This window comes from Trichechus manatus, unplaced genomic scaffold (assembly GCF_000243295.1).
Source record: "Trichechus manatus latirostris isolate Lorelei unplaced genomic scaffold, TriManLat1.0 scaffold00076, whole genome shotgun sequence".
In the NCBI taxonomy this organism is placed as follows: Eukaryota; Metazoa; Chordata; class Mammalia; order Sirenia; family Trichechidae; genus Trichechus; species Trichechus manatus.
Genome location: NW_004444012.1, coordinates 9491816 through 9518783, shown reverse-complemented (window position 1 = coordinate 9518783; position 26968 = coordinate 9491816). Strand labels below are relative to the sequence as shown.

The 26968-nt window shown below is 41.0% G+C and overlaps 2 protein-coding genes across 2 annotated transcripts in view; one reads left to right on the top strand and one right to left on the bottom strand.

The window, feature by feature from the left end:
- The window catches only part of CHP1 (calcineurin like EF-hand protein 1), a 48701-nt gene extending 37599 nt beyond the window's left edge, over positions 1 to 11102 (bottom strand). The window contains exons 1-2 of the mRNA XM_004380646.3: positions 10916 to 11102; positions 1167 to 1239 (exon numbers count right to left, since the gene is read on the bottom strand). Coding sequence (XP_004380703.1) covers positions 1167 to 1239; positions 10916 to 10982 — 140 coding nt within the window. The 5' untranslated portion in view covers positions 10983 to 11102. The remainder of the gene's footprint in view (positions 1 to 1166; positions 1240 to 10915) is intronic.
- A 3219-nt stretch (positions 11103 to 14321) lies between these two features.
- EXD1 (exonuclease 3'-5' domain containing 1) overlaps positions 14322 to 26968 on the top strand; it is a 53032-nt gene continuing 40385 nt past the window's right edge. The window contains exons 1-5 of the mRNA XM_004380645.1: positions 14322 to 14454; positions 18366 to 18434; positions 20260 to 20317; positions 20623 to 20747; positions 23742 to 23800. Of these exons, the coding sequence (XP_004380702.1) occupies positions 14322 to 14454; positions 18366 to 18434; positions 20260 to 20317; positions 20623 to 20747; positions 23742 to 23800 (444 nt within the window). The remainder of the gene's footprint in view (positions 14455 to 18365; positions 18435 to 20259; positions 20318 to 20622; positions 20748 to 23741; positions 23801 to 26968) is intronic.

The following is a 26968-nucleotide window of genomic DNA, read 5'->3' as shown; positions in this document are numbered from 1 at the left end:
TGTGTGTTACTGTTACATGAGAAACTATCTGTTCTGTAAGCCTTCACCTGAAGTACAATAAAATATTAAAAAAAAAAAAAAAAAAAATCCCCTGAAGTCTTCTTAAATCCAAACAATAGCTTAACTAGTATGCTCCTGAGCATTATGCTCTTTTAAGAACTGTTACGTTGTTAGGTGCCCTCAAGTGGGTTCCGACTCATAGCGACCCTATGTACAACAGAACTAAACACTGCTATTCACAAGGTTTTCACTGGCCAATTTTTTCAGAAGCAGACTGTCAGGCCCTTCTTCCTAGCCTGTTTTAGTCTGAAAGCGCCACTGAAACCTGTCCACCAAGGGTGAGCCTGCTGGTATTTGAAGTACCAGTGGCAAAGTTTCCAGTATCACAGCAACACGCAAGCCACCACAGTATGACAAACTGATAGACAGGTGGTGGAAGACTTATCTATAGGGGATCGAACTGACCAAAGCAACTCGAAAGATGAGATACAAACCTTGGGGGGTGGGGGAAGTGAACTTATGTTAAAGCGGGGGAACAACTCAGAAAAGGAGGGTGAGAATAGTTACACAACTTGAAGAATACAATGTCATTAAATGGTACATGTAGAAACTGCTGAATTGGTGTATGTTTTGCTATGTATATTCTCAACAACAACAATAAATTAAATTGTATTAAAAAAATGTATGTGCGTATATCTATATATATATATATAAAGTATTGTACCCTAGGCTCCAAAGGCTTAGAAACTATATCCTAGGATTGTGGGTTGGGCTAGGAAATGAGAAGAGAGTGGACAAAAAATAAAATCTTAACTACCTGGATTGCTATGAATCAAGCCATAAAAACCAATGTGTTTAGGAAAGCACTGTGGTAAAACACAAGCTGAAAATCTCAGAAAGTTCTCTCCTAGGACCAGAACAATGGCCACCCAAACTAAAGCGAGTTGCAGGGAAAACTGCAAGTACCTAGTGAGAAATTTAATGTCACTGCCATGCTTATTTAATCCCCTTGTGGGTCTACGATGCTCAGCGGACCAGTGAAGAAACAATGCCTGCCCTCTGCATGTCAGATGTCTACACTGTTTGCCTTTAGGATAAAGGTGGCTATTCAGACATTGCCAAAGTTTCCGGTTTCTGCGCAGAAAGAAGAGAAAGGCACTACCTACCTGAGAGTCCCATTCTCTCCTTTGTCCAGGCTGGTGAACCGGCTGTAGAGGCGGGTGATCTGACTGTGTGAAACTAGAGAACACAGAATTAGTCCCGGCTGAGGAAGCAGCCCTCCCCTCGAATGGAATGTCAGTGGGGCCCTTCAGAAGCCAGGTGCCCTTCTGGCCCCAGCCCGCCATTAAAGCTTCCAAGAGAGGAAAATGCGGAAGCTTCCACTCTAACTCAGCTCTAGATTGTAAAGGCAGACCATTTAAATGATAAAGAATGAAAGGAGTTAGAAAATTAACTCAAGAGCAATCAAAATGGATCTTTAGTAATGAAGTCTATGCTTAATTACGACTGTTAAACGGTGGTTAAGATGTTTGGAGTCCTGGTGGCCCAACAGTTAAGAGCTCAGCTGCTCACCAAAAGGTCAGCAGTTCAAATCCACCAGCCGCTCCTTGGAAACCCTATGGGGCAGCTCTACTTTGTCCTGAGTCAGAATCGACTCGATGGCAATGGGTTTGGTTTTGTTTTTTTTCAGGGGGAGGGATAGGGAGTTAAGATTTAACAAAACAAAGCCAAATTTAGTTTAAAAGGAAACTGAAAATTTGACATTTTAATGCTCTTGCTATAAAAAGGCATGCTTTGATCAAAAACATATACATATTAATCAGTTTGCTGTTTCAGGCTGGCACTGCCAGGTAGGTAACTCGTGCTAAATTAAAGATCGGGGCATGTCAAACAGGTTCTGTTTTAAATATCTGGTTTACTCCTGTACTGCTGCATTAGACCCTTTACTTTTCCCGCAGGACTGACCTTTGGGTAAAAGGTCACCAGCACCTTGGGTCAGCCTCTTTCTGTGACTGCATGAGTAAAGCAACTGGTTCCAAAGAAGCAAACTAGGCAATCTGTAAAATGGCCATGTTAGCATCACAAGACATCTACCAGAAAGCTATTTTGCTCCTTATTTTGGGTGAACTCCGCAATCTGAAGTACAAGTTGACAATTAAAACAGGGTAATAACTGTAAGTACACAATAAAATTTTGAAAATACAAAAAAAGGATTTCTGGGAAATAGTTCAGTCTCCTGGCCGATTTAGAAGTAGGTGGGAAAAAAATGAGAGCTATCAAAGGAGAAAAGACAACAGCCAAAAAGGGTGTGGCGAGTGTGGACTTCGGCAGGGGCTTACCTTCAGGGGCTTAAAGGGGTGGCTGAAGTAGTTCTCATAGCTGTTCTCCTCCCCCAGCTCCTGAGACAAAAATCTAGCTGCAGACTTAGTAACAAAAGAACAAAGTAAACGGGGCATACAGGAGAAGGAGACAAAGGCACAGGAGCTGGGGTAAGAGGACACTAGGTGTGGCTGTGAATTCTTCAGCATCAAGTTTCGCCCTCTAAGCTGGGCTCTGCTCTGTTCTAGCCCTCTCAGGAGCTCACGGGGCAGAGAAGGTGGGAGAATCACTTTTATTCCCGTTGAGGGCAGAGCCAGCAGGGGCCCTGCCACTTGGGAAGTAGCTGTGAACCCTGTAGGCCAGCCAGGCGGTCCTGAACAGCTCAGTGTAAAGAGTACACTCTTGTGAGGGTCAGGGAGACTGATTCGGTCTGAGGCATCACTGTTTACCAGACAGGGGAAATGAACGAGGCTGTGAGGCGGGCTAACAGAGCTGATGAAAGTAAAGTGCTGGTGACAACTGGTCTCTACTTGCCTGGACCAACAGAGGAAGAAGGACAATCAGGAATAGCAAGAGGATATAGAATGTGTGGCCAATTGCCTCCTTGAACAACTGCCTCCTTTGCCATGAGACCAGAAGAACCGGATGGTGCCAGGCTACCATTACCGAACATTTTGAACAAAGATTCTACAGAAGAATCTTTGCAGAATAGAATTTCAAATTCTCATGGGACTCCAGACTTTCTGCAGCCAAAGGGGCTGGATGAATCCCTGAAACTACTGCCGAGATAATCTTTAAAACTTAAACCAAAAATATTCCCTGAAGTCTTCTAAAAACCAAATAATAGTTTAGCTTAACTATGTAAAAAATGTCTGCCTTGAGCATTGTGCTTTTAAGAACTATCTATACGGGATCAAAGTGACAAAAGCAACTTGAAAGATTGGACAGGAAGCTTAGGGGGCAGTTAGTTTATGTCAATGGCGGAGGAACAACTCGGAAGGTGTGTATGGCTGCACAACTCGAAAAATGTAATCAATGTCACTAAATGTACATGTAGAGACTGTTGAACCAGTGTAGGTTTTGCTGTGTATATTCTCAACAACAACAAAGTAAAATTAAAAAAGAAAAAAAGAAAGTAAAATGCTTGGCGAAGTGTCTGGCACATGGTAAGCAGCCCAGGTTACTATTATTGTCATCATCTTTACATCATGGCCTGAAGGTACAGTTTTACTGCTGCACTAATTAAATCTTCACTTTCCTCCAGACTCTGCCAGTCACAACCAATTTCGTTAGGAATCTGACCAGTTTATCCTGGCTATGGCCTCTGGCCTCAAAAGCTGTTCTAAAGTTCCCTTTAGTTTAACAAAAATAAGTCAGTTAAAGAATTACTAAGTTTCCCAAGATTTTTTTAAAAAACAAAATTTACTCAGCGCAGTGGTTAAGAGCTCGGCTGCTAACCAAAAGGTTGGCGGTTCAAATCCACTAGCCACTCCTTGGAAACCCTATGGGGCGGTTCTACTCTGTCCTATAGGGTCACTGTGAGTCGGAATCGACTCAACAGCAATGGGTTTGGTTTACTTTTCACTTGTTAATTCACAGCTTTTCTATATTGCTTTGGAGACTTCCAAATTATTTTCAATGACTGCATAATAATTAATCCACTGGGTCATTTTTAGGATATTATATATTTCAGATTACTTTGAAGGAAAACATTAGAATTCTATCTCTTCTTATACTCTTTTTTTTTTTTTTTAAGTTGAGAAAATAATCCATGCATATGGTAAAAATGCAAATAGGACAAAAAAGTATACCATGAAAAGTCTCCCTAACACCCAAATGCCTGTCCCCCTTGCCAGAGGCAAACACTATTACCACTTTCTTGTGTCCTTTTAGAAATTCCCTATGTGAATATGTCAGTGTGTAAAGCGATTTATAGAAATTTAAAATCAGAAGGAACTTATCAGCTAGTCCAACCTCTTCAACTAACGAACGTGGCATCAGACATTTTTCTAGTCTAGGTGATCATCTGAAATAAATGAGTACTGAAACCTATTATAGTATGATTTTTAAAATTCCCTTAATAAGTACTGGTATGGCATTATACCCCCATTTCAGGAAAAAAAAAAAAAAGGATCATTTTATGGATGCTTGAGTACATAATTTACCAGGATGTTAAAAATAAACATGTAGATAAGTAGCCAAAACAATCATAAAACTGCCATCTTCTAGGACAAACTGGGATATGTAGAAACCAGTGGGGAAATGTACAAATGTCAACTTTTAACATTACTCAATATGGTCACATCTGAACCTATGTCCTAAATTCAAGAACTAATGCTATGATGATATTGTTACTAAGAGCTTTGTTAACAAAGGAAGAAAATAAGAAAGAAAAGAAGGAAAGCAAGCAATCTTTGAGTTAGATGCTTAATTCACAGTGACAAAGAATATAACACAACCCCAAGGTGTAGAGCTCAGGATCAACCCCCATCCACTTACAAAGTACCTACACAATCCACACTCAGGAGGTTACTAGAACTGCCATAAATGAAGGCGGGACATGTTTCCAGTAAACTGTTCTCACCAGAAGGCATTAAACTATCAGGACAGGTGTCCAAAACCCACACTTTTCTTGGTAACCCAAAGGAAGTCTAAGGAGTTGACAGTTACTCTCACAAAAGGTTGTAAACACGGGTATGTCTTGAAAGAAGCTATATTCTTCTCCACTGATGGGCAAATTATTATTTTATACTGTTGAAAGATTATTTAAAAGACCCTACAAACCTTTCTGACTACTATCACTGCCTCCTGCTCAGAGGAGAAAGGTATTCAGAGAAGCCCAACCACCAAGGAGGAATGACAAAGGAAAGAATAAAAACGAAAAGAGAGTAACTAAAAAGTTATTTTGGCACATGTATACCAAGGAGCCCTGGTGGCACAGTGGTTAAGAGCTACGGGTGCTAACCAAAAGGTAGGCAGTTGGAATCTACCAGGTGCTCCTTGAAAAACTCACGGGGCAATTCTACACTGTCCCATAGGGTCGCTATGAGACAGAACTGACTTGAGGGCAACAGGTTTGGTCTGGTTTTTGGTACAGAGTTTATTAGTAGTTAACAGGGGCGGGAAGGAGGCCGAAAGGGGAGTCACTGCCTAGGGGGTGCAGAGTTTCTGTTAAGGGTGATGGAAAAATTTGAGATTAGATAGTGGTGGTGGCTGCACAACCTGATGAAGATAATTAACACCACTGAATCGCACATGTAAAATGCTGAAAGGACATTTTGTTATATGTATTACTGGCTCCACAATTTAAGGAAAAAAACCACGAAATTTTGTCTTGACCTTTATCGTAAGTCTGAATGCATAAGAAGAGATTGATAACCTAGGTAACAGATACAAGTGTAGCCCAAGGTGCCTCTAGATAAAAGATTAAGAAGTTGAAGCCTGCACCCCTAGCTATTCTTCCTGAACGTGCCACACCCAACACTTCCTGTTTACCCACAAACAAGGAACCAATGTCTTCAAGAGCTCACTTACTCTCTTAGAGAACCGATCTATTAAAAGGTGTTCATTACACCGTTCTTCTAACTCTTCCATATCGTAAAAAGTTTTTTGGAGAGCCCTGCACTCGAGTCTGATATTCCAGTTCACAGTAAGTTTGTCTTCTCACTACAATCTAAGTTCCTTCTCTTCCATATAGTGTTTGCTCCTTGTAACGCACTAATCACTGCTTTGTACTATATTTTGTGCCTTTCTTTTCTCCCTTTAAAAGCAGAGAATTTAGCAGCTGCTGCTAGGGTCAATTATCTTCAAAAGGAGTAAACCTCCAAACACTCTATGCACTGGACCACTTGCCCCTACCAAAACATATGAGCCCTGTTCTCTGATATGACAAACTAATAAGAAACTAGTTGCCGTCGAGTTGATTCCGACTCATAGTGACCCAGGAGGACAGAGTTGAACTGCCCCGTAGGGTTTCCAACGCCGTAAATCTTCACAGAAGCAGACTGCCACATCTTTCTCCCGCGGAGCCACTGGGTGGGTTCGAAGCACTGACCTTTTGGTTAGCAGTCGAGCGCTTAACCACTGCTCCATCAGGGTTCCTCTAATACGACAAGTGATTGTTTTTTACCCTACTCCAGCAATAAATGAGCAGAAAACTTTGGGCTAAAACTAGAAAAGCACAGAGCTTTATAAATCACTTAACCAAAAACCAGCTAATGGTGTTAGTTATACCCCGTATTTGCATTTCAACAAGAGACAGAAGACAGCAGTGGAACTCAGAGTCCGACTGGAGTGACAGAACCTTCAAGCACTATGGCCAATGAGGGTCATGAAGGGGTCTTATACTTTGAGGCAGTAACAGTCTGAAGCGGAACTTCCACTGAAATGCTAGCCCAGGGAATTGTTCTCAAGCAATTGTTTTTACCAGGCTTGCGCTTTTCGTTGGAACTATAGAGAAACCCCCACCAGTTCTATCATTACTACACCCTTTTAAACAAACAAAACCTCACCAGCCTGTAAAACATGCTTCCCAAACCTGTTCAACTCCCTCCCCATACCACATGACACGGCAGAAAAATAAATCAGTCTGTATTCATTACTACTCAGTTGGCATGAACTATTTCTCTCAGCTTAATGGCTATGTAAAAAAAAAAAAGGTTTTAAGTGATTCACAGGATATTGCTACAGTGAAGTGAACTAAGAGAGGAGATTACAGAAACTCCCAAGACATTTGTAACCTTTCCCCTTAATTACATCTTTTATTCAAATGAGCTTTAATTTATGGAAATGCAGAAGTGTGAAAGAAGGCAGTAGTCAAAGAAAACGTAACAAATATTTTATACCAACACAAAGTATTTCTTAGACAGTGTTTCTTAAACTGTTAGAAGCATCAGGATTTCTACTCCTTTTCAAGTGTTACTTCCCTTAGTATTGGTAAAACAGCATCTGGACTTGATTCCTAATCCAATGCTCACTGAAAACAGGAAAATTATAAACGTTGTCACCTTCCCAATTTTATAGCCCTTGACAACGGTTTATAACTAGCTCATGCAAATGGTATTTTCCCAATAAAATGATTGCTATCTGTCACGGATTGAATTATGTCCCCCCAAAAAATGTATGTATCAATTTAGCTGGGTCATGATTCCCAGTATTGTGTGATTTTCCGGTATGTTGTAAATCCTGCCTCTATGATGTTAATAAGGGAGGATGAGTGGCAGTTGCGTTAGTGAGGCAGGACTCAATCTACAAGATTGGATTGTGTCCTGAGGCAATTTCTTGAGATATAAATGAGAGAAGTGAGCAAAGAGACATGGGGCCTTCCTCATACTAAGAAAGCAGTGCTGAGAGCAGAGCGCATCCTTTGGACCTGGGGTCCCTGCGCGGAGAAGCTCCTAGTCCAGGGGAACATTGATGAGAAGGCCAACAGCGAGAGAAAGCCTTCCCCTGGAGCTGACATCCTGAATTTGGACTTTTAGCCTACTTTACTGTGAAGAAATAAATTTCCCTTTGTTAAAGCCATCCACTTGTGGTATTTCTGTCACAGCAGCACTAGATGACTAAGACACTATTGAAATAATAATAGCTCATACTTACTTGGAACTTATTATATATCAGACACTATTCTAAGCAGTTACATAATTTATCCCATTTAATCCTCAGAAGAATCCTGTAGAACAGGTCCTATAATCATTCCCACTTTACAGATGATAATACTGAGGCTCACAGGTAATTCTTAACTAGAATTACTTTTCCAGACACTTTGTGATTAAATTTCAAATACTAGCTAAACTACTCATATATGAATCCTAATCAATTTAGAATATGGAAAATATATTTAGATATAATCAATGTAAAGCTTTCATATGGAATATAAAGTCAGTTTTCCTCAATTATGCTACATTTTCTTACAAAAGGAGTAGTGAAATGTCTTACACTTATTTTTAACTTAAAGCATTCCTGACTGATAGTTCCCAAAACTCTTTTTAATGGAACAAGAAGCAGAGAAAAACCTCCCTACCCTACATAGGGTACATACGGTCGCTATGAGTCGGAAGTGACTCGATGGCACCAAACAACAACAACCCTACCTCCCAAAGAACCCTGGTGGTACAATAGTTAAGCAGCTGGCTACTAACTGCAAGGTCACTGGTTCAAACCCACCAGCGGCTCTGCAGGAGAAAAGACCCGATGATCTGCTCAGTAAAGATTTATATAGCCTGGGAAACCCTATGGGGCAGTTCTACTCTATCCTCTATCCTCCCAGGAATTTGTTGTTTTAATTCTTCTAAACCTTTTGCATCATGCTAAAATGACTGCTTTAAGAAACAACTCTGCTGATGGGCATCAACAGGATAAACTGAGGGCTCAACTCCCAAGGCAGAGGAATGACCTTCTAGCAGGGAGGGGGAAATGGCTCCTGGAAGCCACCCAAAATGCCCTCAGTTAATTTATCCAAATCTAATCTGTTTATCCATGCGTCAAGGGCAGCCACAAGGAACTCTCTCTTCCCTGAATTCTGAAGGTGGGTGCCCCACAATTTCAGCTATCTTATGTCACGATGCTAATCATAACTTTCTTGTGCTTATCTCCCCAAACAGGTTGTGGCATCTTTTATCACTATCTTCTGAGTACAGAGTGAGCATAGTTATTGATCGCCGTCATTGCAAAAATTCAATAAATACTTGTTTCATTAGGCTTTTGGGCTCAATACAGACATTTGCACTGGTAGTAGATGAGAATCTCCCTCACGCTTGATTCACTGTTGGGCAACTGGGAAAGGTCTTCCATGAGTACTTAGATCTGTTCGTCCAGTCACCTGGGAAAACAACCAAGAGTTCTAAAGCCATCCAGGCCCTTTTTACTTAGTCAAATAAAAATAAACCAGAATTGGATTACTGCCCCCTTCATTCTAAGACAAGAAGAGCTCTCTCCTATCCTCACTATGGTTTATACTTCATTATGTGACTCTATCGTAAGCAAGAATTCTCAATTCTGGTGTCACTCTAGACCTAAATTAGTTATTGTAAGTGTGGCCAGCAGTCTTGGCCACAAAATGTAATAAAATACTTGCTGAATCCAAACTTCAAATATTTCTACTCCTGGATTATGGGGAAGTCATAAAATGACTCTGAAGTCAAGTGGCCAAATAAAAACTGTAAATTATAAACAGCGAATTACTTTCTGTCATTCAACTAAAATCGTGAAAAGGACTGCCTTGGTAGGTGGTGCGCTCTCGTCATTAAGGGTCTTTAAGAAGACCGTAAATGGCCATATGTTAGGGGATGCTGAAAGAAGTAAATCAATCTGACAAGGGGTTGGGCTAGATGACATCCCTTCATCAGAAAGCACAGGACATCATTTAATGTATTCCAGGCCACTACTGCTTGTAGTTCGGCACCCCTCAGTGTTATCTGCATGTGGGCTAAGTTACCCCATTATCAAAGACAGCGATCACGAAGAGACAGAGCTCAGGTGACTACATAATTCATTCAAAATACAAGACTTCATAAAGGATTACTGAGGAGAGACAACACTGTATGCCCTATCATGGGCTATGCAAACCTATGATGGTGTTTTACAGCAGGGGTAGGTGAGGGGAAGCGTCTGCTATGTGGTTTGGGTGCGGAGTGGGGCACTCATCCTTTTCTCCAATTTGCTTTCAGGACTATCATTTGATAACCACCACCGGGTGGTCTGGAGGTCCCCAGATATTTCTTCCTCAACAGCAGTCCCTCTTTTTTTAGTTCTAAAGTTCGAGGAACTCACCGTGCAAAGCCCTGTTGCTCCTCTGTTTTGCTAATGAGGATAAAAAATCAGTTCCTAGTACAAATTCTCAATAATATTTTGAGGGCACATGCAATTTCAATAGCGACTGCATGAAGTACAGCAGCAGAGCAGAAACCAATATATCTGCAACTGGGACAGCAAGCATCCTCAGCGTAAGTCAAAATCCGTACTTTTTCTCCAAAAGTTCAGACGGAATGAAGTCTCTTACTCTCAGCTCCCTGACACTTAAAGGGTCTCCTGTCACCAAGTCACGTCTTCCAAAACCTTACTACTGTATACGGCCTTGGTTTCTGGGTTTATTTTTTCCAGTTTCTGGCAAGAACCTGCTTGTGATTTTCCACAGTTGTCAGTGGTTTTAGATACTTGCTCAAACATTACAGAAACGGATTATATTCGTTACAGGATTCATCTAGAGCTCCCGAATTTGCTTCTCGGGCTTTACCTACTGCTCAGGATGCCTATTCATAAAGAAGGTTGCGGCAAGAAAGATAAATGAAAGGAGTTCGGGGGCTTCATGCACAGTGGGGGGAAGGAGAAAAGAGGGGTGCCCGTGCCGTATGAGTGACAGACACTCCCGCCTTTGAGTGGAAAGACAGCCCCACAAGAGCCAGAGTCCCACTCAGGGTGCTGCAGCTGGAAGAAGAGGTCTTTCAGCCCTCGGGCCCCCGGAGATCCAGCGCTAGAGGCCGCTAAGGACCTCCTCGACCTCACCGGCACCAGAGCTCCAGACCTCAGCGACCACCGTCCTCAGTTTCATGACCAGCTGGAGGCGCCGGGTCTGGTTCCCACCCCGGCCCGAACTCACAGCCAGTCTCCTTCTTGATCTCCTCGAGCTCTTCGTCCCGTAGTAACGTGGAGGCCCGAGACCCCATCCCCGAGTCAGGAGTTCCTCTGGGAGCAGCGGCGGCTGAGGCAACTGCGAAGGAGGGAAGGAAGGAGAAAGAGAAAGAGAGGGTAGGGGTCAAGAAGGGAGAGGGCAGTGTATCTACTGCGGACTAGGGAGAAAACCCAGGGGTGGTGCGAGGGGGAGGGCGGACTCGGGGACCAGCCAATCAGCAGCGAGGCTACGCCCTGCGCAGGAGCCGACGTGGGTTCTTCCAGCCCCAGCCTCCGAATAAATCAACCAGGCGCCCGCCCGAGTCGCACAGAGAACTGACCCCGCCCCCGGAACCGCGGCTGCCACCGGCCTTAAAGGGGCAATGGCATTCTGGTGCTTGCGACTGCAGTTAAAAGGGCAATGCCACCGACCCACTGTCGTACAACATATTAAGTTGCGGTAGACAGCGTATAGCCTAACCCATTTCTCACAAGACTCCCACCCTATAGATGGTATGGATTGCGGAAAGAAACAATAAAAATAGGTAGCTAGACAAAACGTCGCAAGCGGGGAATCCTAGGGTGCGTCCCCTGGGAATTGCATGCTGGGAATTGCATTTCTTTTTTTCTGGGCAGCCCTCTCTCCTCCCGATCACAGGGGGCGCTCGAGAACCGGCCTCGGGACTGCGCGCCGATTGGCTCCTCTACGAGAAGGCGGGAGCTGGGGGGGAGGGGTTTGAGGGGAAGCGTTCACTTTGCGGTTTAGGCGCGGAGTGCGGCTTGCCTTACCCCAGTTTGCTTTTTCATTTGATAACCACCACCGAGTGGCTTGGAGGTCCCCGAGATTTCTTCCTCAACAGCAGTCCCTCATTTTTTTAGTTCTAGACTGAAGTTCGAGGAACTCATCATTTGGCGGAAATTAGGATCAGATGTTCTCAAACTTGGCTTCGAAAGGAAACCCTAACGGCGGAAGAGAGTGAATTCCTAGCGTATGGCCCGCCATTTATTTGAAATTTCTTACTTTGTCTTAAAAATGAGGAATTTTGCATTTTAATCTATGGCATATTCTTGTTTGTTTTAACTGAGAACGTTTAAAGCCACCAGTTACACCCTCTCAGGTGAACCAGTTCTTTTCTGTGGCTTTAACTGCCTGCCACCCCCTCCTCAACGTTCGAGTGTTTGGACAGAACCGGTTTGAGATATGGAAGAACCACTTTCTGACCACTGTCACTTAGTACCTAAGTACCGGGGAACTCAGTATCTTGGCAGGTTGCTCGAAGTCAGTTTACGTTACTCGTTTTAAACTTTTCCTACCGCTTTGACGACTTAGCGTAAGGCATTACGCGTTCCCCGAGGGCCAAAGCTCTAGTCTCACCGAGTTGCCTTTATGATGGGTCTGGTCTTGTCTGACCTCGTGATGTCTGCCTTCATATGTCGAGTGACGTTTTGACCTAATAGAAGTCACAGGGCTTCTTTCGAATATAGTGTAATAGGAAAACCTTGATGTCAGCGACATAAATATCCCTTTCCTGAGTTAGCCTTTGAAACCAGTCTCTTGATCCTGACCTTACTTTTCCCTTCATAGTCTTCAGTCTTAACTATTTGCATCTGTGTTTGGTCAAAGCTTTATTTGCTTTGTGGGGTTCCCCCCCGTTTCTGATTTACTTTAACATTTCTTTAATTTCCTTATTTTCCAAGTATTTCACAAAAACTTATATTTCTTAGTTATCTTTTAAAAATATAAAAGATATATATATTTTTTCCTATTAAGGGCTGTTTTTTTCCAATTTAATTTTTTGTTTTGTTTCGGTAAAAAATTGCCCCTTTTGCCTTTTGGATTAAAATGAACACACAATTTTCTCAGACAGTCTGGTGACTGGTTTTATGCTCTCTGAGAGCCCTGGTGGCACAGTGGTTAAGAGCTACGGCTGCTAACCAAAAGGTCGGCAGTTTGAATCCACCAGCTGCTCCTTGGAAACCCTGTGGGGGAGTTCTACTCTGTCCTATAGGGTCACTGTGAGTCAGAATCAACTCAACGGCAACAGGTTTGGTTTTTTTGATTCTGTGTGCATAACACTTGGTCTTGTACTAGACCACACACATCCTCCACTAGGGCTCTGGTTTTGGTTAAGGTGCCATTATCTTCTAGCTGTGTGACTTTGGGCAGGCATCCTAACTCTCTCAACCTCAGTTTCCTCTTCTGTAAATTAGGTAATAGTTGTTGCAAGGATCTAATGAAATAATATTTGTGAAAACACTTGAGAGATCTTAAAGTATTATAAAAATAAAGGTTATTTATGTGGCCAAATGCCCTGTAACTTCTCATGCTCTTCCTAGATGAGTTAGATCTAGTTATTTCACCAATGTTTTATACATAGAGCAAATTGCAAAATTCACTTGGTGAATATCCCTAGTGTGGTAAAGGTAAGCGGCTTTTAAATTTAAACCATCATAGAAGAGCTGGTTGTAGAAGAGTTGGGTCCTAAACATCAGGGCAGCCAAATAACAGAATTGTTTTCAAAGATTCTTTTAAAAAAATCTTTTAAATTACGGTATTAGACTAAATAATGTAAGTTTATCTATTATGAATTAGTTATAGGAGGCAGAAACTTTTTACTTTGTACATTTCTGCGTTGTCGTAATTCTTTATAGTGAGCATGCATCATTTTTACAAGAACAGTCAAATATATGGCATGGAGCAGTTTGACTCATTGGTGATGCCGCAGCAGCCCAGTCTCTGAGCTGTGGCTAGGGTAGAGTGGAATGGCTTTTGCAGAGACATCAAGGCAGCCTGATTGATAATGCATAAATGGTGATAGTAGTTCTCATTCACTTATGCTTTGGTTGGTGACAGTGTCAAACTCTGGAAATATTCCGGAAGAGGCTAGATCCAGGATAGGTTAGATCCCAGACATTTCTGGGTAAAGTTTATTATAGCATGTGTTGGCAAGGATTTTGCCGATGTAAATTTTTTTCATTTGCTATTCTTGTTTTTTTGCTTAAAAATTACATAAATATGTCATTTTAGAAAATGGCCTCTAAATATTCTGCTTGTTCCATTTAGCTAAGGAAGGGAAGGTGATATTATCTCTATTTTATAGACGAAGAAGCCAAAAGGCCTGCCTTGCCCAAAGTCTTGCAATATTCAGTTTCCCATGTGTGACTGAGAATTGGTGCTTACAATGATCCTTTTCTCATTATCATTCTAAAAAGATTAACAAAACTAATTACACTCATTTTTATTCTTGTCCTTCACAGGTATGAGGAAAGGGAAGAGAACCCCACTCCCCACCCCCCCAAAAAAAAAACATTTAAAAATCATAGATCTCCTTAATTTTCATGTGTTTGGATATTTAAAGAAGATTATTTAAAGACTGCTTTTGGAATCAAATAGCATGGATCCCAGCAGTGACTACCATTTCCTCAATCAGATTTTGTGGAGAAGGGTGAAACTCACATTGGTTTGTGGCATCTTCGAGGGAGTGCTCCAGCACGTGGACCGTAACAAGATTGTTGTCCTAAAGAAAGGTGTCATTCTATTTCTCGTAATCTTTTGCCGAGTTTTCTTTCAAGAGATTAGTGACTGAGTTTGAGTGATCGCTTTGGGCTCCATGAACGACTGCGAGGGAGGCATTATTCCTACTTTAGGGAAGGAATGGGGCGGGAGGAAGGTTAGAATGCTGTTTCCCCTAACATAGCAACACGGCCGCATATGTTTGTCCTCACTTTTATACTCTTATTGATGTGATAGTGGAAAATTTCAATATATAGTTTTTTTTCCCTTCAGCTCAAATATTAACTTACTAGGGCAGTTGTTTTATTGGCATGATAAATTTCAGGTTCACAATTGAAATGTATAAACGTCATCTGAGAGGTTAGTGTTACTGTTACGCCATATTGTGAGTTAAAATAGGATTTGTGGGCTAGGATGGGACCGTAACAGGCTTTTGAGACATTAATTCATTCAGTAATCATATACTAATTGTTTTTTTATCCCAGGCAGTGTGCTAGATATCAGAGATACAAATAGGAATAACATGGCCCCGTCCTTAAAAATCTTAGACTAGTAAGGAGATAGATAAGCAAGTAGACAAGTATAATACAGTGTGATGCCCTCTTGGATGGAGGAATGCACAAGATTCTCTAGAAAATCAAAGCTTCAGCTAATTTAGATCTGGCAGTGCTTGGGTTGGCACAGTGGTAAGGCCTCCTAAGGGAGAAATTGATGATAGAACTGCATCTGGGTGAGTAGGAGTTAACTGCATGGAAAAAAAAAGGGAAGTTTTAACAGGATAGTTTTAAGCTTGTGGTTCTCAAACTTTATTCATGTGTCTAAATCACCTGGGAGACTTGTTGAAAGCATAGATTGCTAGGCCCCACACCCAGAGTTTCTGATTCTATTGGTCTGGGAGGGGACCCAAGAATTTGCATTCCTAACAAATTCCCGGGTGATGCTGATATGCTGGGACCACACTTTGAGAACCACCATTTTAAGCAGAAGGAACAGCGTGAGCAAAGGCATGTTGTTCTTGTTAGTTGCTGTCGAGTTGATTCCGACTCATGGCGACCCATGTGCGTAGAGTAGAGCTGCTCCGTAGGGTTTTCCAGCCTGTGACCGTTTGGAAGCAAATCGCCAGGCCTGTCTTCTGAGGTACCTCTGGGTGGGTTCAAACCACCAACTTTTTGGCTAAGTAGCGAAGCACTTAACTGTTTGTGCTGTCCGGGGCCACAGTGACGTGAAAACGTGGTGCATTCAGAGAACTCTAAGTAAATTCAGTATGAGGATGTGATGAGAGATAAGGCTGGAAAGTAATATTTGAAGGATCTTGCATATAGTATTTGGACTCTACTCTGAAAGTAATGAGGAACAATCTGAAAGAGTTTTAAGTGGGATAAATTTTCAAGTTCGTTGCCAAAAAAATTCAATGCTCTGTCAGTTAGGAACCATGTTCAGTTCTGGAAACAGAGAGCTGTCTACAGTGAGTTAAACAAATTAGGGGTTTGTTGTCTCATATAAAAAAAGGCAGGCAGCCCAGGGCTACTGTGACTTCGCAAAGTTAACAGGGATCCAGAATTCTTCCTATTCTACCATTCAGGGCACAGAATAGGTAGAGTCACAGACAGGAAGAAGAGGAAAGGCAGGGGGCAAAAGGGTATTTCTCCCAGCTGAGTTAGTCCCCCAAAGAGATGTCCTGGCAGTCTAAGCCACTGCTGTCTGCAGCAGAGGTTGGGCACGTTGCCAGCCTGGATAAATGGCATCGAGTAAGCAACAATCAGTAAATGCCACATGATTGTTCCGCAAAGCATTCAGTCCACATGAAATATTTTGCTGTGTTTCTCTCTAGTCTTTAATAACACAGATTTTATAGGGTTGACATAAATCTGGTATATCATATGTATTTTTTTTTTCAGTTAACACTATAACAAGCATTTTCTCATGTTATTTAAAATTTTGATTTAATGGCTAAACATTTTAAGGCAAAAAGCTTAAGAGCTCTTTTTCTATTTGGAGTTATAATTGTTTTCTTGGAGATAATTCCCAGAAGTGAAATCACTGGGTTAAAGTTATGGATATTTAGGTGTTTTTGATGCATATTTCCAAATAGCTTTTCAAAAGGGTTGTGCCTTTTTACTTTGCTACTAGCAATTGAGTGTGTACCTATTACAGTGAATAATCTAAGTTTGGCTTAGAAAATGCTGATGTGTTTCTCTCTTTAATTTTTGCTAGCTTTATAAAGCAAAAAGTGATATCTCATTTTGATGCGTTTTAAAAACATTCCTAAATAGGTTGATCATATATCTTTATACTTGTTTATTGTTATGTACTATTTGTACAAAGCAGAGAGTGACATCACTATGACAGCCCTATGAAGAAAGGACTGAAGTAGATGGAAAATAGAGGCAGGGAGGACAGAGAAACTATTCAGACAATCAAGGGGAAATGATGGGAGTCTGAACTAAGGGTGTAGCAAGTAGTGGAGAAGACAGATTCTAGAAATATTTGAGAGACAGGATAAGTAACCTAGTAATCAATTAGATAATAAACAAAGAGCAATGGAAAATGACTCTGACGTTTATGACTTAGAAGATTAGGTGTACAGTACTGCCACTCATTGATATAAGTGAAAAGAGAGGCAGGCGTGCTTGTTGGTAGAAGAAGATAATGATTTCAGTTTTGAAAATTTTACACTATCTGTCTACTATTTAGTTGGAAATGTGCTCAGAGGAATAGTCCAGCCTTGAGAAACAATGGGTGGTAGGACAAATGGGAAGTAGATGTGATCATTCAAGGAGAAGGAAAAAGGGTGTAGGACGTTAGCCTGGGGAGCATCAGTGTGTAAGGGGAGGGTAGAGGTGGTGGAGACCTGAAGGAGCAAATCAGGGAGACGTTGCAACACTGGGTACAAAAATGGATACTAACATCAGTGAGGCCTGATTTTGAATCCTGACTCTGCCTTTTCACTAGCAGCATGATCTTCAGAAGTTATCTAACCTTTCTGAGGCTGGATTCCTCCATAAAATGGGGATAATGAAATGCCTATCTCATTAGGCTCCTGGAGAATTGAATATAGGCAGATGATTAGCACAATGCCTACCCAGAGTTGGTGTTCAATATGGTGGCTCTAGATGTTTAGTAGGAGAAGAGCTAAACACAAGGAATGCCCTGGAAGCCAAAGAAGAAAGGAGATAACAGTATTGTCAAAAGTTGCATGGGCATCGATTATAAACCTGTACTATTATTTGTATTATTATACTTGCTGTATTATCATACTTGATGCATGGGCATCACGTATAAGCCTGTATTATTATTATTTTTGGATCTGACAAATAGGCAAATTTGTCAAATCCTTTGACCTCAGAGTATTTTCAATGGAATACTGAGGGTAGAATTCAAATTATTTTGGATTTATGAGAGGTGATGAAACAGAAAACTGCACTGAGCACTTCCATTTAGAAAAGTGACTGCATGTTGTAGCCATGACATCTAAGCTTCTCCTGACTCCCTCACCTACTCACAGAAGAACCCTGTGTTTGGGCCAGGAGTTAGATTGTTGTCCCTGATAATTAATATTTTCAAGCATATAGCATGACATGAAGCAAGGCATGGACTCTAGAAGAGGTCAGCTGCCTTGAAATTTTTTCTGGAATTAGGTGGAGTAAAAATAAACAGAAATACAATAAACAGATGGTCCTTAGCCCAAAGGGCCTTAGAATATTCTCGGGAGAAGTATAAATTCAGTATACCACTACTGCCCTTTATAGTATTTGTTTCAAGGCTGTATCTTTATAATTTATTACCTACTCTTAATTTCTTAGGGGAAATAATTTAAGGGCTTTTATAAAGCTCTGATTTGGACACTTTTGAGAGGCATTTATTTTATTCTAGTTTAAGGGAAATGTTACTTTTTATTCACCAAATGAATTGTTTTCTAAAACAGTGAAGAATGTGGAGACTGGTCGAAGTGTCCCAGGAGTGAAGATGTTTTTTGGGCATGAGATTGTGAATGGTGAGAGCTTCTTGTTCCCTGAATGCTGGTGTTGGCATTTGCAGTAGTAGTAAACTCGCTGCTCTGCCTCATTCCAATGTTTGAAATACAATGGGTCATTGTCTTGCCTTTAATACTGCATTTATAAACTCTTAAAGTTGGTATTTGAGAATTGACCCTTTTCCTGTTTTGGTGGGTACTCTATAAGCAGAATATCTTTGAAGAATTTTTATCATTTTGGTTTTACAATGGAAGGAGTTCTAGGATTGGTCGCTAGAGACTTGGCCAGTGGGCGGAGTTCGGAATCTGAGCAGGAAAGGGTTGTCTGTGCTCAGCAAGATGGTTTAATACTACAGGTTCACAATCCATTTACAATCTTTTATCTGGAACCTTGCGGCAAATGTTCCAGAATCCAGAATTATTCAGGATTTTTGGAAAATGTAACATGGGGTTCAGATTATATAACATGCCAAGAGGGTCTGGGCAACACTCTAATTAAACACATATTTCTACAGAGAAACGGGTGGCTAGTCATATGAAATGGAATAAGACTATAAATGTCAGGTTTTGCCACCAAAAGAGTTACAAAAAAATTTTATTTTCGAAGCTTTTTGCATTTTAGAATTGCAGAGAAAGGGATGTATATAATAAGCCTCATTGATGGTGATAGGAATCCCAGGAAAGGCTTATTAGGAGCTATAGAGAAGCACTTGGAAGAAGGAAAGGAAGCAGCCCTGTTCTTTATTTCTCCCATATAAGCCACTTAGCAAGACTAGGTCCAATTGTTTACATAGAAGAATAGATATGGCAGATCATCTAGTAAGTGTGCTTCAGATGATCAGATAAGCCAAATGGAATAAGGGAAATGAGTTGGGAGCAAGAATAATATTAATTGGCTAATCAGCATTTTTAGTGAATTTTACTTTCTCTGCCCTAGACTCAACACTTCTAGATAGTACAGGGAAGAGAGACATTTGAAACATAGTGGTCCTCTGAGGTGCTTTTCCCCTGAAGAGTACCTAAATATACTTTGTTGAATCTAAAATACCATTAATTTATAAGATGCACTATTACTTTTTTGTACCTTAACAAAGAAAAAGAAGCTGCCCATTAAACTGTCATGCATATTTTTTGTAAATCACATCCAACTTCAGAACTGTTTAAAATGTGCGTCTTGGATTCAATGAAATATAGTATTTCTCTCTGTTCCCTGGACTCTGAGGTTAAAAATAATTGATTTCATGTCATTGAACTATTAATACACCAACCGGTGAGAGTGGAAGGGACATATCTCTGAATGATTTAAGAGAAAACTCCCAAACAGTATATAGTGTGAGGTAAGATACATTAGGATTGGGATGAATGGGGAAACAAAAATATCTTCCAAACCAGTGTGAATGACCACAAAGGCGCTCTGGAACAAAAAGGGTAAAGGAAACACACAGGGGTTCCTAATCCAGCTAAATGACCAAGGGTGCTACCTAGGGGCATGATATTGGGAGACTTTAGTATTATGGATAGTCTTTTCTGCTCTGATTATTTACTGCTGGCCAATAAAGACCTCCATGGATGTTCATTTCTTACAAACATTTGCTTTCCAATTACTGGTGGTGTAATGGTTAAGAGGTTGGCAGTTCAAATCCACCAGTTGCTCCTTGGAAACTCTATGGGGCAGTTCTACTCTGTCCTATAGGGTCGCTATGAGTCCAAATTGACTCAATGGCAACAGGCTTGATTTTTTTTTTTTTTTTTGTTTTTTTAGTCAAACTGGAAAGATGGGAGCAAGGGGGTAGTTAATTGCTTTCAGCTTGGGAGCTCTGTTGGACACCATTTGGTTATTTTACAGTGGAACTACTGGATGAAGTAGAACAAGGTGCAGTGAGAGAAAAGGCATCTTCTGTTAGGTATGATGGAATAATTTTCTTAATTATGATGTTTCTCAAATATGCACAATAGGGTAGAAAGCCTTAACTCTAATTCACTAGCTGCTTAATTCCTAACGTGGCCCCGGAAAATAGAAATGAGAAGAAATAGAAAGATATTTTCTTCCATCTTTAGATAGTACCCTCAAGTCAATTTAAGCAGTGGATGAATGGGTCATCTATTTAATGGGGGTCCCATCCTTACCATTGATGTGTGGCTAAATCTGTGCATGGCATCAGAAAAAAAAGAACAAGTTCACCTAAGTGTTGTTTTTTTGTAAGAATAGTCTAAATACAGAAAGAACCAAGAGGGATAAAATGAAAGATGAAGACCTAAATGTATGTCAGCCTGCTTCTTCTGTCCCCGAGGCACCAACTTCTCTGCTAAATGACTTTAAGTACAACCCTTCAGGTGAGTACTGGGACTCTGGATTTTCTAGGCTTTCTTTATTGTGGTTCAGAGCTCTTCAAAGTTGGCATAACCTGAATCAAGGTTCTACATGTGATGTTCAGCTGGGCCATTGCTTCTAGGCTCTGAATTAAGATAAAATATCATGATTCACTTGTTTATTTAGTATTTGAGTACTTACTGTGTGCCAAGCATTGGAGATAGAGAAGTGAACAAAAAGGAGAAGAAATCCCTACTTTTGTTGAGCTCTGTGCAGAAGAAAGACACTAAATAAGATAAATAGTAAGATATATAATATGCTATGGCCAAATACTAAAGAGGAAAAAACAAGAGAGCAAATACGTGTGTGTGTAGTGGCGGGGGGTGGGAGTGGGGGACAGTGGTTTTGCAGTTTTACAGTGTCCAGGAGAGGCCTCACAGACATTGTGACATTTGCATAGCACCTGAAGGGGGTGAGGGATCAAGCTGGGGGAACTGTTTTAGGCATAAGAAAGAACAGATACAAAGGCATGAGATCAGGACTATGCCAGGATCTTGAAGAAACAGCAAGGAGATCTGCGTAGCTGGAGCAAGAGAAGTATTAGTAGATGAGGTAGGGTGAGAAGGATCATGGAGGATTTTGTAGATCATTTAAGGATCTTGGGCTTTTACTCTGTGAATGATAAGAGCAAAAGGCCACTGGAGGGCTTTTTGCAGTGGTTAAGAGCTTGGCTGCTAACCAGAAGGTCGGCGGTTTAAATCCACCAGCTGCTCCTTGGAAACTCTATGGGGCAGTTTCTACTCTGTCCTGTAAGGTCACTATGAGTCAGAATCGACTCAACGGCAAGGGATTTGGGTTTTAGTTTAATTTTAATAAGTGGTATCTCATTGTGGTTTTAATTTGTTTTTCCCTAATGACTAAAGATGCTAAGCATGTTTTCATGTGCTTATTTGCTATCTGAATATCTTTGGTGAAATGTTTCTTCAAATCTTTTGCCCATTTTTTTTTTTATCACATTGTTCATTTTCTTATTGTTCAGTTTTGGGAGTTCTTTACACAGTCTAGATACAAGTCCTGTGTCAGATATGTGCTTTGCAAATATTTTATCCCAGTCTATAGCTTGTCTTTTCATTCTTTTAAAGTATCTTTTGAAAAGTAGACACTTTTAATTTTGATGAAGCCCAATTTATCCATTTTTTCTTTTATGGATTATGCTTTTAATGTTGTAGCTAAAAAACCTTTGCCTAACTCAAGGTCACGAAGATTTTCTCTCATGTTTTCTTCTAGAAGATGCATAGTTTTAGGTTTTACACTTAGGTCTATGATCCATTTTCAGTTAACTTTTGTGTATGGTGTGAGGTATGGATCAAGGTTCACTTGTTTTCTTTTCCTTTTATTTTATTTTTTTGCATTTGGATACCCAGTTGTTCCAGCACCATTTGTTGAAAAGACTGTACTTTCTTCACTCAGTTGCCTTGGTACTTTTGCCAAAAATCAATTGTCCATGTATACGTAGGTTTATTTCTGAACTCTCTGTTCTGTTTCATTGGTCTATTTGTCTACGTTTTACACCAATACTAGGCTGTTTTGATTACTGTTGCTTTATGGTAAATCTTGAAATCAGATAGTGTTAGTCCTTCAACTTTGTTTTTCTGTTTCAAAGTGTTTTTGGCTATTCTAGGTCCTTTGCATTTGCCTATAAATTTTAAAATCAGCTTGTCAAGTTATAACCTGCTGAAATTTTGATTGGGATTGCATTGAATTTATGGATCAGTCTGGGGAATATTGGTATCTTAACAACATTGGGTATTCTGATCCAGGAACTCGGTATACCTTTCCATTTGTTTAGATCTTTTTAAATTTCTATCGGCAGTGTTTTGTAATTCTCAGTGTATATGTCTTGTACATCTTTTGTTATATTCATCCCTAAGTGATTCATATATTTTATACTGTTATAAATGATATTTTTTGAAACTTCTAATTTTTCGTTGGAGGGTTTTGAGCATAGAAGTGATGTGATCTGACTTCTGTTTTAATAAGATCACTCTGGATGCTGTATAGGTACTGACAGGAGGGCAAGAGTAAAAGCAGGGATATGAGTTTGGAGGCTATTTAAATAATTTAAGACAAGTATTTATGGTGGCTTGGCCCCTGGTGGTTAGTAGAGTTAGTAAGAGTGGAATTCTGGATCTATGTTGACGTTGGACCCAACAGGATATACTGAGAGAAAGAGAGGAACAAAGGATGACTTCAAGGCTTTTGGCCTCAGCAACTTGAATCATAGTGTTGCTATTAAACTGAGATGGGAAAGACAGTGGGTGGAAAAGGTTTTGGGGATATGATCAGTAGTTCAGTTTTGTCCAACTTAAATGTGATTATAAGTCTAGAAATTAGGAGAGAGGTTTGAGATGGAGATATAAATTCAGGAGTCAGCTTATTTAAAGCCTTGAGAATAGATAAGATCATTAAGAGAGTGATTATTAATAGAAAAGAAAGAGGCACAAGGACTATGCCCTGTGGCACTCCAACATTTTAGAAGTTGGGAGGTGAAGAGGAACTATATGCTATGTTATACCGCTACAGTTTTAAATTATAAAAATTTAAAAAGTCATTAACTGTCAGGACCCAGAGAATTCCAAAAATCTGGGCTTTGGCCAGTCTCCAGGCCTAATTTATTTAAAACTGTAATTATTTTTGTTACGAACATACTTTTTAAAAGTCCATGTCTTGGAGTATCCAGGACATAAACCTTCAAGGAGGGAGACATTACTGGATTCTCATAGGAAATGAGTAAATGGTTTGTGTCATAAGATTATCCAATGGTGAGGATTTTGTTTATTCTCACTTGACATAGAGGATGCTAATAGTATTCAGTGTGTAATGGGCTGAGACAGGAGATAACGTTAGACATTTGAGTTGCAATAGGGTAGGAGTTTATGAATATGGCCAAAGTTAGTGGGAGGGCTATTGTATTGCCAAGGAAGATAAATATCTCTAATGCTATCCTTCTCCTGTAGAGGAAGAGGAGGTAACATATACTGTGATTGATCAGTTCCAGCAGAAGTTTGGTGCTGCAGTAAGTATTTCCCTCAGTCATTCCCAGTATTATCTTTTTGTAGGTATCATGTCTGTGCCTTATAAATCTCTCTCTTCTTATAAGATCTTTGATGTTTTCCCTATTAATTCAACTAATATTTGAGTGCCTGCTCTATGCCAAGCACTGTTCTTAAGCTCTGCGGTGAAACAGTAATCAGTACGATGTTCTTGCCCTCAAGGAGTTTACATTCTAATGCCAGAAGTAAACAAACGACTATCAGTCAGTCATAAGTGCTATGAAGAAAAACAAAGCACGATATGGGGAATAGAGTGACGAGGAGGTCCTATTTTTTGTAGGATAGACAGAGAAAGCTTCTCTGAGATGGTGACATTGTAGCAGAGACCTGGAGGAAGTGAGGGAGCTAGCCATGTGGATATCTAGGTGAAGAACTTAAAGAAGGTGGAATTAGCAAGTGCAAAGGCTCTGAGGCTGGAGCGCATTTGACTTATGTAGGGAAAAGCAGGGAGATCAGTGTGGCAGGACCACAGCGAAGAAAAGTGGTAGGAGATAGAAGGGGGTGAGAAACAAATCATATAGGGCTTTCTCGACATTGTAGGGATTTTGAGTTTGACTTGAATGACATAGAAAGCCAATGGCAGTTTTTGAACAGAATCAGAAATTATCTGACTTACATTTTAAAAAGACCACTATGGATGCTTTATTTAGGTGATTTCTCTAAAATCATTTATTAATTTTAGAAGTGGCCGTAACTAATTATTCAGCATCGGCTAGAGTTCACAGATAGGCTTTAGGGGAGTCATTCAGCTTTCTCTGTGGATGCCAGCTTATTTGTGTGTGTGCACAGGGGCATTTTTCTAGGGAGAGGGGTCCTTAGCTTTCAATAGATTCTTTTTTATGAAACAGCTTTATTAAGATGTAATTCATGTACAGTACAATTCACCCTTTGAAAGTGTATAATTTAATGGCTTCTGGTATATCCACAGAGTTGTACATTGTAATTACAATCAATCTTAGAACATTTTCATTACCCTAAAAAGAAACCCCATACCCCTTAGCCATCACCCCCATCCTTCCACTCCTGGCTCTTCTTTCTGGGTGGTGGGGAGATTCCCCTCCTCTCCGCCTCTGCGGTGGCTCATTTTAAGCCTAGTGGGATGGCAAAACTGACCAATCCCCTTATTAGGGTTCCATACACCTTATTTGCATGGTCCCACCCCCACTAGGGTGCCATGAATCTTATTTACATTATTAGCAAGCTATCCAATCCCCTTGGTGGGCCACAAGCACCTCATTAGCATACTCCTACTCTGTCATTTGGTGGGAATTACAAAGACTGGCTAGAAGAGTGTTTTAGTTATCTAGTGCTGCTGTAACAGAAATACCACAAGTGGGTAGGTAGCTTTAAGAAAGAGAAGTTTATTCTCTCACAGTTTAGTAAGCTAGAAGTCGGAATTCAGGGTGCCAGCTCCAGGGGAAGGTTTTGTCTCTCTCTTGGCTCTGGGGGAAGGTCCTTGTCATCAATCTTCCCCAGGACTAGGAGTTTCTCAGTGCAGGGGCCCTGGGTCCAAAGGGCATGCTATTCTCCTGGCTCTTGTTTCTTGGTGGTATGAGATCCCCCTGTCTCTCTGCTTGTTTCTCTCTTTTATATCTCAAAAGAGATTGGTTTAAGACACAACCTAATCTTGTAGATCGAGCCCTGCCTCATTAACATAACTGCCGCTTATCCCACCTCATTAACATCATAGAGGTAGGATTTACAACACATAGGAAAATCACGTCAGATGACAAAATATTGGACAGTCATACAATACTGGGAATCATGGACTAACCAAGTTGATAGATATTTTGGTCGGACACAATTCAATCCATAACATTCCACTCGTTGGCCCCCAAAAATCCATGTCCTTGCCATATGTAAAACATGTTCACCCCATCACATCATAGCAAAAGTCTTAAATCAATGCAAGTCCAAATTCCAAAACTTCCTCTTCATCTGTGAAATCTAGAGTACAAGTTATCTGCTTCCAAAGTACAATGGTGGAACAGGCACAAACTAGACATTTCCATTACAAATGGGAGAAATTGGAGGGAAAGAAGGGATAACAGGCACAAAGCAAGTCGACAGAACGCATTACATTAACCCTCAAGGCTTGAAAATAATCCTCTGTTCTCTGAGACCGTTTACACATTTGCCCTACCTTCCAGACTCTAAGTAATGGCCATATTCTCTGGATTCTGCATGGAGGCCCCTTGGCCTGGGGTTCAGCTTCACCTTCCAGGCCCATTGGAATGGCAACTCTGCTCCCTCAGCTTTAGACAGCCCCATTCTCCTAGTCCATCTGAGTGGCAACTCTACCCTTTGAAACTGAGGCAGCTCTGCTTCCTGTGTTCCTTGTCTTTTCAGCTTCTGATTCCTGGTTGGCTTCTTGGCCCTTGGGCCTCGCAGCCCGCATCTGCCCTGCTGGGGCAAATATTCCAAAGCTCTGTAGCTCCGCCGATAAGTGCCTTGAGGCACCCCGCTCCACCAGTAAACTTTGGCTAAAAGGTACTTGGCTCTTTTGCTGTGTGGGTCGGCAAGCCTAGCTCTGCTGATAAGTGGCCATAGGCACCCCACTCCACCAGGAAGCCTCCTGCACCAAGGCACTCAACTCTTTTGCTCTGTGGGTCAGCTCCAGCACTGTCTCACGCCAGTCTCCTGGTTTTGCTGCTGCTGTTTCTCTGCTGCTGCCGTTTCTCTGTTGCTACTTCTTAAACCATCTGCGCCATCTCCAGTGTAACAGCTGTCCTCATTTCCTTCTGAGTCCTCACCAGAATTGTCTTTGATGTCCATAATTCCACCAATAGTCTTTTCATGGCGATCTTAAAACTATTTCAGCTTCTACCCATTCACAGTTTCAAAACCACTTCCACATGTTAGGTATTTGTTAGAGCAGCACCCCACTCCTGGTACCAAATTCTGTCTTAGTTATCTAGTGCTGCTGTAACAGAAATACCACAAGTGGGTAGTGTCTTAGTTATCTAGTGCTGCCATAACAGAAATACCACAAGTGGATGGTTTTAACGACGAGAAGTTTATTTCCTCATAGTCAAAGTAGGCTAGAAGTCCAAATTCAGAGCATCAGCTCCAGGGGAAGCCTTTTTCTCTCTGCCGGCCTTCTTCTCTTCAGTGTTCCCCCAGACTAGGAG